The 12,029-nt window shown below is 39.0% G+C and overlaps 1 protein-coding gene across 17 annotated transcripts in view; it reads left to right on the forward strand.

Moving 5' to 3' along the window:
- PIKFYVE (phosphoinositide kinase, FYVE-type zinc finger containing) overlaps positions 1 to 6,355 on the forward strand; it is a 90,160-nt gene extending 83,805 nt beyond the window's left edge. For all 17 annotated transcript variants that reach the window (XM_017546729.2, XM_017546734.2, XM_017546735.2 and 14 more), the window contains 4 exons: positions 280 to 408; positions 1,509 to 1,770; positions 2,164 to 2,238; positions 2,779 to 6,355. In XM_017546729.2, coding sequence (XP_017402218.1) covers positions 280 to 408; positions 1,509 to 1,770; positions 2,164 to 2,238; positions 2,779 to 2,894 — 582 coding nt within the window. In that variant the 3' untranslated portion in view covers positions 2,895 to 6,355. The remainder of the gene's footprint in view (positions 1 to 279; positions 409 to 1,508; positions 1,771 to 2,163; positions 2,239 to 2,778) is intronic.
- The last annotated feature ends 5,674 nt before the right edge of the window (positions 6,356 to 12,029 follow it).

Consider the following 12,029-nt stretch of genomic DNA (forward strand, 5'->3'; position numbering starts at 1 on the left):
CTGATTTTTTGTATTTTTAGTAGAGACGGGGTTTCACCATGTTGACCAGGATGGTCTCGATCTCTTGACCTTGTGATCCACCCGCCTCCGCCTCCCAAAATGCCGGGATTACAGGCGTGAGCCACCGCGCCCGGCCTGGATTTGAGTTCTTTCAAGGTCCTTTGGTTGGTCGTACTAATAGAAAATTATGTTTATTATTACATGGATGATCCTTATATTGGTATTAAATTATAAATAACCCTTTTTGATAAGAGTTTACTTTGACCTTCTCTTGATTAGAGGCCCACAGCGTTGGCCAAAATTCTTGGAGTTTACAGAATTGGTTATAAGAACTCTCAGAACAACACTGAGAAGAAGTTAGATCTCCTTGTCATGGAAAACCTTTTCTATGGGAGAAAGATGGCACAGGTAAGGGTATTGGATTATGTGAAGCATTTAGCTACTAGAAACTTTTGTACTTTTGGTTCTTAAATATAATGAATCAGTGGGTAACATTTTATAGTGAGTATTTATCTTTGATTACTAGGCCATATTTAACTTTTGACTTGCTCAGCATTGGAGAAAGAATAAAGAGGAATTATTCTTGTGGAGTGGTCTTAAAATTCAGCGTATCCAATATTCTGTAATCACAGAATTGGTGGAATAAGAAGGCAGATCTTTAAAGATTAAGAAGCTGAGGCCCAGAGAAATTAAGTGCTTCATCAAAATCACTCAGTTATTCCTAGACTCAGGTTAGTCTAGATTCTAAAACAGTGCTCTTCAAAGTGCTAGTCCTTGAACTGTTTCCAGACTATAATGAGATAAGGAACTTGTGCTAGAATGTAATTCAGTGCACTGGTTTCTTCATTGAGAACATCTTCTATGAGAAAAATGTCAGCTGAACTAAACAATATGCTTAATAATGTAATTGATTTATATTCTGGCACTAGTTCCCTAATGTCATAGTGAGCCAGAAGCAACTGACCGGCATTGGTCTGCAGAATATGCTATAGGTTGTACTGGTTCTGGTACTCAAGTCCTTTGTCCTTTGAGTACACTGCTTTTGCTACCACCCAAGTATTCCTACATAATGCCCTTCTACATCGACGTAAGTAATTGTCCAGAGTTTGATATTAAAACTTTGTTTCTTAAGACTATTTGCATCTTTCTCTCTCTCTCTTTTTCTTTTTTTAACACTGCCTTGTGATCCAATGATACATTTCTGGAGATACTTGTTAATGTATCTTAAAGTTAATTAAATTGGCCAGTGTATTCAGAAATGTTTCAGTAATTGAGTATCTAAGTGTTAATTTTATATGATAGGATTATATTACTGTGTATTTTATGTACTGCACAATTATATCACCATGCATTTAAAAACTTAAAAATTACAATTCAATTTTTCAATAAAATTTAGGAGTGTATATAATGGTAGTGACTATAAGGAGTCTTTCTGCCTTTTTAATTTAATTACATTAATCATTTGTGGCAACCCATACATAAATGACAAAGAATTTTCTTTCTGCTAGGTTTTTGATTTGAAGGGCTCTCTTAGGAATCGGAATGTAAAAACTGACACTGGAAAAGAGAGTTGTGATGTGGTCCTGCTAGACGAAAATCTCCTAAAGATGGTTCGGGACAACCCTCTATACATTCGTTCTCATTCCAAAGCCGTGCTGAGAACCTCCATCCATAGTGACTCCCATTTCCTTTCTAGCCACCTCATTATAGATTATTCTTTGCTGGTTGGGCGAGATGATACTAGCAATGAGCTAGTAGTTGGAATTATAGGTAAGTCAGTGTGTACCCTACTTATAGTTCATGAATAAGACTGTATCGAACCTGGTCTAATAATAGCTTATTGAATATTTTCGTAAACTTGCATTTGTAATTTCAAAAATAACAGTTTTTTATTCTAGTCTCTTCTCATTTTCCTCGTTTTCATTTTCATTATCTTTACCAAAAATATGTGAATTCAAAAAGTCACTTATAAATGAGTCCTTTTGTGATTGTTGTGAGGATTAAACAAATTAATGTGGAAAAGCCCTGAGAATAGCACGTAGCAAATTGTTAGCACTCAATAAAAGTTAACTATCATAGAAATAGTAGTAATAGTCATTGCTGTTGTCATTTGATTATTTATTAACATAGCTTTATTGCTAATTTTACTCCTTCTACCCCTAGATTATATTCGAACGTTTACATGGGACAAAAAGCTTGAGATGGTTGTGAAATCAACAGGAATTTTAGGAGGACAAGGTGAGTAGAATTTTTGTTTTGTTTAAATTGTTCTCATGTATTTCTTACCAGTTAAAATTTTAAAAGTGGATACTGATTCTTTTTTTAGTTGTAAAAAATAAGTAGCTATTTCTGATTTCATTGTCATTTCTAAAATGACCAAACAATAATGAGACTTGTATAGGTCAGGAAATATTGGGTGTAAATTTGTGTTAAAATGTCAGAGGTTCTCAAAAAGATTTTTTTTAAAAGCCAGATGTTCTGAATAAGAGATTGTCTTTAATTAACAGTTGAGAATTCCAAGTTCTCTAAATTTGCCTCATTTGTGCTTTTAGATATCTCTCATCTCTAGGCAAGAGCTAGTCTTTTTAAATAGAAACTCCTACTAGGCAGGACCTTGTCCCATGGCATGTGGCACAGCAGATAACCCTGCCTGCTCACTTAGACTGCTCTGGCGTGTGTATCTTTATGGCAGTTTATATGAAAGAACATGGTTGGTTAACTTCAGTTGTCCAGTCAATTATATAACAGCTTTTCCCCTTTTCTCTTTCATAATCTTAGGTAAAATGCCAACAGTGGTGTCTCCGGAGTTGTACAGGACTAGGTTTTGTGAGGCAATGGACAAGTATTTCCTAATGGTACCAGACCACTGGACAGGCTTGGGTCTGAATTGCTGAAATCAAGCACATATTTGGAAATGGACTGTGAAGGAAAAGGGGACAGGAACAAAGGACCAAAAATAAGCTACATGTTTTATTTCTTCATCATATTCACTACTGTATGCAAACTTTTCAGTTCTGTGGCTCTTTAGACTGTCCGTAATGGAATGGAAAAAATCCATGAATTTGCACTTTGGTTTTTGATTCCTGTGGATTAGCTGTCTGTAGGTTGGGAAGTGGCATGAAAATTTTCTTACTTAAGCTAAAATACAGACATGTTTTAAAGGGCTAAAGTTGGAGATGAGTAGATAGGGTGAAAAATGGGTTGAATTTGCTAACTTAATTGTTTTAAGAAGAAAACAATGTCTCATAAATTGACTCTCCTGGCATCACATTTGACACATTACTCAGAAAGCATTTGTAGAGCTGCTGAATTTGTTTTGTGTTTTTCTGTCATCATTTAATGTTACTTATTATCAGAATTTCTGAAACTTTTACAGAAATTCTGATTTATTCCATTAACGGCCAGTTAAACGTTGGCATTTATTGTTTTATTGAGGAATTTGACTTAAACTGGGAGTCCTGTCATGTTCTTTGTCTTCCCATCTTGCATGGTTTCGAGTATGTTTGATATTTTTAAAATTCTGTCTTCTCTGTGGATGACAGGAGGCTACAGCTTTTTAAAGTCTTTTTTGGAGATACTTTTAAAGCTTGTTTAAAACTTTTGTGCAATTAATATATTAGACTGCACTTACTTGCATATGCTCATATTCCAGGGTTTTTTCTCTATTTTCAGGGTATCATAGTAAATCATTAGTAAATGAGTCTGTAGTCACTAAACCTTAATGGAATAATTATTAATGAAGGATTTTTAAAATATAAAAAATAAATTAGGCCCAATCTAAGAAATTGAGAAGGAAACTTTTTTTTTTTTTTTTTTTTTTAAACAGAGGTATAGTGTCTTTTCAATATAACCAGCAATTTAAGTGGCATCTATAAATTCAAAAAATTTCCACAGTGGGCATCCCCATTTTCTAACTTTCTGTATATTGGCTAGTTCTGACTGCTGAGAAATGTTAAATAGGCCGGGTGTGGTGGCTCATGCTTGTAATACCAGCACTTTGGGAGGCTGAGGCCAGCAGATCACCTGAGGTCAGGAGTTTGAGAGCAGCCTGGCCAACATGGCGAAACCCTGTCTCTCTACTAAAAATACAAAAAATTAGCTGGGCGTGGTGGCACACTCCCAGCTACCGGGAAGGCCGAAGCAGGAGAATTGTTTGAACCTGGGAGGTGGAGATTGCAGTGAGCTAAGATAGTGCCACTGCACTCCAGCCTGGACGACAGAGAGAGACTCCATCTCAAAAAAGCAAAAACAAAACAAAGAAAATTATTCTTTGTAAGGAACGTCTTGTTTAATAGCATTTTTGTTTATTTTAAAAAGTGATCAGAAGTTGTAAACTATCTTTGAGGAAATACTGCAACCCCAGAATATTTCCACTTGACTTCTATTTTGTAACAAGGATAAGTTAGGGATTTATAAAGTTGTAAGGATTTCACTGTTTTCAGACTGCCTATAATAATAGCACATTAACCTTCACGTAATAAGACATCTGGACAAGTTTAGTTATACAGTATGATGAATATTTTAAGTAGGAACATTATGGAAAGTTTGCTTTAGAGAATGAAGGCAGTAGTTCAGTATTTGGTGCTTATTAAAAATGTGGTTTGTTTTGAACTGGAAGCAAGTTGACCAAGGACTTATGACTAATGTGATGCTAAGTTCCACTTGACCACTTTTAAAAATGTGCATGTGCCTTTTAAGATACACAAAACACTGATGATTTTAGTTTTGAAATCAAAGACTATTAAAGGAACTGTACAGAGGTTAAAAAAAATGTGGAACATTATTAACTACTTTGGTGTCCAGAACAATGGATTTTGTATCTGATTTAAAATGCCAACACTGTTTTGTCTCTGTTCATTGTTTCTGGGAGGATACGTAGGGTTATTTATCCTGTCCGTTTCCTGTACTCCTGTAGTCAAGAACACTTGAAGTACAAGGTGTCATCCCCTAGCTGCAATCAGGTTGTTTCTTTGTTTTTAGTTTCAGTTCTATGTGCATAGCAGGAATTCACCATGGGAATGGCTTCTGACAATAATGTGTCCTGTTGATTTTGTTTTCTGTGTCCATGACTTGAAAAAACTGTGTTTTAAAGTACTGTTGCCTTGCTGCTTCGTAGGTAACTTTGTGGCAGAAATTTTCAATATAACACATTCTGAAGCAATAGTTGCTGCCTTGCAAGGGTAATCTCTCCTTTTAAAATTGGACAGTATTAATGAAGGAGAAATATAAAATTTAACTTCCTATTGAGTGGTAGAACTGTATGTCTGGTCCTTTGCTGCTCTTATTTAGGCCACTATCATAGATATGAGATATTTCAAATATTGTGCTACTCAGTGTTAAGTATTGAGTGACTGTTTTCCCTTCCTTCAAGGCCTAGAGCATATTAATTCTGAAAAGTTAGGAATGAGTAAGAAATCTTAATACTTCTTTCCTTAAAATACAGTATGAGTCCCAAGAATAATTGATAGTAGCAAGAGAAAACTATGCCAGTAACATGTTACTTTGTATAAAAATCTTATTTATAAATATGAAGCTTTTTGAGGCCATCAAAACTTATTAAAAAATAGGAAGGATTTACTTTTTTCTAATTCTGACCTAAGAAAAATAATGGGAACAAGCTGTTGCAAGCTCTTTTGTAATCTATTGAATACTTTATAGATATTCAAAATTTCCTACAAACGAATTTTTTCCATGATTTAGCAGTGAGTGGTTTTCTAGCTTTGGCTTTTAATAGGCCTTGTAAACAGTAGGGTTATATTGACATCAGCTTTTGTGATGACTTTGTGGTCATCAGCTTCATGGCATTTCACCCATTTGCAGTGAGCTTGTGTAAAACTGCTAAGGAAAGTAATTACCTGTAGAAGTTTGCTGAGCTTGAAGAGTGAAAGCTGTTGTAAGTGAGCCTGATTGTATAACCGGTCAGGCCATTCATTATTCCTCAAGTGTTAAGATACTGACTTATGCAGTATTCCAACCATCTTGTGCAATGCCTTTTTTTTGTTGTTGTTTGTAACACAGGGGCAGTGTATTATAGAAAAAATAAAAATTACAATCATTAGCAGTTTTATTAATACTGCTGTGTCAGTTTTGTAAAAAATGTACATTATGTCTTTTGACAGGTTGAATTTTAAACTAGAGAAATGACATTGTAAATCATAGTAGCCTCTCTTAATGTAATATGAAAAATGCAACTATATTGAAAGTACTTAATGTATTATATTGTATATATTTCTCTACTTTGGTTCTAGCTATTTTATATGATTGACATGTTATTTAAAAGATAACTGCCTTGAACTTTTGGAGACCTGTACCGTAAATAAAGACTTAACAATAAACTGAGCATCTACTTACTCCACTTAGTTTTGAATCCGCTTGAAGAAATGACAATAAAAGGAAATGGAGGTCTGTGCAAGCCTAGTATCTCTGTTACTGGTGGAGGGTGTCCAGGTTCTTGGCATTTTGAACAAAGAATTGGACAGAACACACGAAGCAAGGAAAGAATGAAGCTACAGAAGCAGAGTTATTGAAAACAAAAGTACATTCCACAGGGGTGCAAGAACCCCCGACACAGAATTTTCTGGGGTTTAAATACCTTCTAATTTTCCATTGATTACTTGGTGTATCCTATGTAAATGAATTAGTGGCCTGCAATCAGGCTGAAGTGAAGTTGCAAGGTTACACACTATGCAAGTGTCTGGTTTGTGGAAAACAACCAATCAGAGGCTGAAGTTACAAACGTTACACCCTATGCAAGTGTCTGATTGTGGAAAGCAACCAATCAGAGGCTGCAGTGAAGTTACAAAGTTACACTCCTATGCCAATGTCTTGTTGCAGAAAGGAGCCAGAGATACTTTCAGTTTTCCATCTGCCATGCAGAAAAGGGGGGAGGGTACTTGCAAAGGGAGTAGCCTCTGGTTTTTTTGCTACTTGGGTGTGGAAAGTTGGGGTTTTCCTTTCTAATTCTAGAAAGTCAGTGTGAATCAGCATTAGGTTCTCTGCCTCCAGACTCTTCTGCCTCACCTGGCCTGGCAGCGTCGCTTTCTGTTCATTCTGTTCATTCTCTCTTTGGTTGTTTAACCACGGGAGAATCCGTTACTTAGGTAAATCCACAGTTCATTTCAGCCCATAATGGGCAGGTGGCATTGGCCTTCTCTCTTCTGATAGGGCCCTCAAGGAAGTCAAGCCCTCTTCCATTTGCGATTGGCTAAGTTTGTGGGTGGGCAGGACCCTCAGCTGCCAACAAGTCAAACCTGTGGGCACGAGGCCGGGAGGCCCGCCTCCTGCCTGGGTTCACGCAGGCAAGGGTGGCAGAGTAGAGCGTGCCCTGAAAGGTGGTTGGGCTGGTGGCCGGCTGCGCAGGGAGACCAGGAGGTGGCAGACCCGCGGGTCGCCCAGTCGCTGCCTCCATGTTCTCGTGCGGGGCAGGAGGAGTGGATGTAGCTGGGGAGGCAGCCCACTCTCCAGTCCCCATCCACCCACAGCTTTCTTGGGTCGAAGAGAAATTATCTGATGTAATTCCTGGTTTAATTTTAAAAACCTACATAATTACATCAGAAATTATCTGATGTAATTCCTGGAGAATTTTAAAAAATGAGTTTTCCCTCGGAAATTATCTTTTTATGCTTCGAAGCAGTTTGTCACCAGCATGGTGTTTTTTCTTTTCTTTTTCTACACTAAACAAAAGCATTTCTTCAAGAAAATGGCACTTGAACAGGTAAGAAGAGTTCTCCACTTGTTCCCCCGCCTTCCATGGGAGCAGCCCCGACGGGGTCTCACACGGGTCCCTAGGAACGTTAGGCACATCCAGAGTGGCGGCCTCCCCGAGCCCCTGGGGGCCCCTTCCCGGTCAGCTGGGATGAGGGAAGCGTGCTCCTCACAGGTCACTTGATCCTGAGGTCCTCGCTGAGGCGCTGGGCATGTCTGGGGCCCAGAACCGCGGCTCTGGGCCAGACCTGGCTGAGGCTGTACTTGTGCGGCAAGTGGAGGCTGCTCCCGGGCCCTGCGGTCCTCCCTCTCGCCCAGGCATCTGGAGTCTGGCGGGCTGCAGGCTCACGGGGCGCCACTGTAAAATAGCACCGGGAAGCAGTTGCGGCCTGCTGCCACCAGGCTGCCTTCTGTGATGAAAGTAGGGGCCAGGGTTACAAGGCCCTCCTTTTGTTGGCATCAGCCAGGCACGCAGTGCTGTCTTGACGTTAACCCAGGCCGTGGGGCACCCGCTGATGAGAGGCCAAACCAAGCACCCAGCTGCTACCGCTGGCCTCAGACGTCAGCACCCCGAAGGATATTTTGGAGTGCCACGGTGGAGATCCTGGCGCTCCTCCACCCACTAGATGTAGACCGAGAACCTCGTGCTTGATGTCGTAGGAGGCGTCAGCCAGGAACACGTTGTTGGGGTGCCAGCCCAGGCTGAGGACGGTGGAGCCAATGGGCTTCTCGATGTACTTCCACACTATTCTCCTGCTGGAAATAACAGATGTCAATGACATGCAGCTGCGCCCACAGCAAATTTGTCCTGTGGGCCCAGCACACACAGTGCGTGGGGGCTTACTCACCTAGCCTGTCAGCGTCCACACAGAGGCCTTGCGCCCTGTGCCACAGGTCACGATGAGGTTACTCTCTGAGGTCCAGTCGATGCCTCATACCTGTCTGTTCTGCTCCTTGAGTTGGGGCACCTTGGTCCACTTGGCCCCAGGCTTACAGCTTGTGCACTTCACGGTTATTGAGGCAGATGGTGGCCATCTGGATATGGCCCTTGCTCCAGGCTTGGCAGCCATGGGTTCCTGTAGGCAGCTGTGGGAAGCTGTAGCTCCTCTCCTTTCAGAGCGCCCCAGTTGCAGACTCTGGGCAGGATGCACCCAGCCAGTGCTTTGATTTTTTGTAGTTAAGTGCATAATGCAATTTTACCATCTTAACCATTTTTTTGATTGTAAAATCTGGTAGTATTAAATATAATCGCATTGTTGTGAAACAGATCTCCACAACTTTTTCATCTTGCAAAACTAAGTAACTCCTCTTCCCCCACTCCCAGGCTCCAGATAATGACTGTTTCTGTTTCTATGAATTTGAGTACTTACATTAACTATATAAGTGGGTTCATAAGTATTTGTCTTTTTGTGTCTGGTTACATCACTTAGCATAATTTCTTAAGGTTCATTCATGTAGCATGTGTCAGGATTTCCTTTTTTAAAAAAAAGGATGAAGAGTATTCCTTTGTATGTATATGCCACATTGTGTTTATCCATTCATCTTTCTTCAGATGTTTGGGTTGTGTGATGTTTAATTATGTGTCAACTTGACTGGGCAAAGGGATGCCCAGATAGCTGGTAAAACATTATTTCTGGGTATGTTAGTGAGGCTGTTTCCAGAAGATATTAGCATTTGGACTGGCAGGTGAATAAAGGCGATCTGCCCTCATCAATGTGGATGAGCCAGAACAAAACAAAAAGGTTGAGAAAGGACAAATTCTCTCCCCACCTCCCTCCTGCTCTTGAGCTGGGACATCCATCTTCTGCCATCAGACATCAGAGCTTCTGGTTCTCAGGCCTTCAGACTCTAGAAGCTACATCAGTGGCTTCCCTGGTTCTTAGGCCTTTGGGCTCAGACTGGGGTTTCACCGTATGTTTCCCTGATTCTCAGGCCTTTGGACTTCAATTGAATTACAACATAAATTTGCCTAGTTCTCTAGCTTGCATACAGCATACTGTGGGACTTCTTGACCTCCATAATCATGTGAGCTAATTCCCATAATAAATCTCCTCTTATGTATCTATATTTCATATAGATATGATACCTGTTTACAAATCCCATAGATAAATGTCTCATATATATGATATCTATGTCTCTCTATATAGATGTCTCATGTATATCTACATAGATATTATATCTATATCATAGATGCATAGATAAATAAATATATATATATATATATATATATATATATATATATATGTCTGTTTCTTTGGAGAATTCTGACTGATACAGGTTGCTTCCACTTCTTGGTTGTTGTGAATAATGCTGCTGTAACCATGGGTATGCAAATACCTCTTTGAGACTCTGCTTTGAGTTCCTTTAGGTAAATACCCAGAAGTGGATTGCTGGATGATTTGGTGGTTCTACTTTTAATTTTTTGAGGAAATTCCATACTGTTTTCCGTAGTGGTTGCACCATTTTATAATCTCACCAAGAGTGCACAGGATTTCCATTTCTCTACATCCTTATCAGCACCTATTTGTGTGTGTGTGTGTGTGTGTGTGTAATGGCTGTCCTAAAGGGTGCAAGGTGATGTCTCACTGTGGCTCTGATTTGCACATCTCTGATGATTGGTGGTGTTGAGCCTCCCTTCATATGCTTGTTGGTCATTTATATATAATCTTTGGGAAAAAGATGTCTATTTAAGTCGTTTGTCTATTATTTTTCCTTCCAACTTTTATTTTAGGTTCAGGGGTACATGTGCAGGGTTGTTACATGGAGAAATTGTGTGTCATGGGGATTTGGTGTACAGATTATTTGGTTGCCCAGGTAAATGAGCATAGTACCTGATAGATAGCTTTTTGACCCTCACCCTTCTCTCACTCTCCACCCTGAAGTAGGCCCCAGTGTCTTTTGTTCCCTTCTTAGTGTCCATGTGTACTCAATGTTTAGCTCTCACTTATAAGTGAGAAAATGTGGTATTTGGTTTTCTGTTCTTGCATTAACTTGCTTAGGATGGCGGCCTCTGGCTGCATCCATGCTAATGCAAAGGACATGATTTCATTCTTATTTATGGCTGCATAGTATTCTGTGGTGTATATGTACCACATTTTCTTTATCCAGTCTGCTGTTGATGGGCATCTAGGTTGACTCCATGTCTTTGATATTGTGAATAGTGCTATGATGAACATATGTGTGCATGTGTCTTTGTGGCAGAACAATTTACATTTCTTTGGGTATATATCCAGTAATGGGGTTGCTGGGTCGGGTAATAATTCACTTTTAAGTTCTTTGAGAAATCTTTAAACCTCTTTCCCCAGTGGCTGAACTAACTTACTTTACATTCCCACCAGCACTGTCTAAGCATTTCTTTTTCTTCACAACCTCTCTAGCATCTGCTATTTTTTGACCTCTTAATGGTAGCCATTCTGACTCATACGAGATGGTATCTTACTGTGGTTTTGACTTTCATTTCTCTGATGATTAGTGATGTAGAGCATTTTGTTCAAATGCTTGTTGGCTGCATGTATGTCTTCTTTTGAGAAGTGTCTGTTCATGTCCTTTGTCCCCTTTTTAATGGGCTTGTTTGTTTTTCGCTTGTTAAGTTTTGTGTAGATTCTGATTATTAGACCTTTGTCAGATGCATAGTTTGTGAATATTTTCTCCTATTCTGTAGGTTGTTTACTCTGTCGATAGTTTCTTTTGCTGTGCAGAAGCTCTTTAGTTTAGTTGGTTACAGCTTGTCAATTTTTATTTTTGTTGCTTTGTCTATTTTTTAAAATAGAGTAATTTGATTATTTTGTTTTTGAATTGTAGGAATTCTTTACATACTATGGATGCTAACTCTTATCAGATATATGATTTGCAAACATTTTCTCTTATTTTATAGGTTGCCTTTTCATTACTGCATCCTTTGATTAGCAAAAGTTTTTATGTTTGATGCAATCCCATTTGTTGATTTTTTTGTTGTTGTTGTTGCCAGCGATTTTGGTGTAATATCCAAGAATGTGGAACATGTCATATCCACATTCAATGTCCTGAAGATTTTTTTCTGCATTTTCTTTTAGAAGTTTTATTGCTTTAGGTCTTCCGGTTAAGTCTTTAATCTATTTTGAGTTAATTTTTGTATGCGATATAAGAAAAAGGTCCAACTTCATTCTTTTGCGTGTAAATATCCAGTTTTCCCAGCATCCTTTGTTGAGCAGACTATCTTTTCCCATTTAGTGCTCTTGGCGCTCTTCTTGGAGGTCAGTTGGCCATATACATGAGTTTATTTCTGGGTTCTCTATTCTGTTCTATTGATTTGTACATCTATCTTTTTTTTTTTTTTTTTTTTTTTT

This window comes from Cebus imitator, unplaced genomic scaffold (assembly GCF_001604975.1).
Source record: "Cebus imitator isolate Cc_AM_T3 unplaced genomic scaffold, Cebus_imitator-1.0 Scaffold191, whole genome shotgun sequence".
Classification (NCBI taxonomy): domain Eukaryota; kingdom Metazoa; phylum Chordata; class Mammalia; order Primates; family Cebidae; genus Cebus; species Cebus imitator.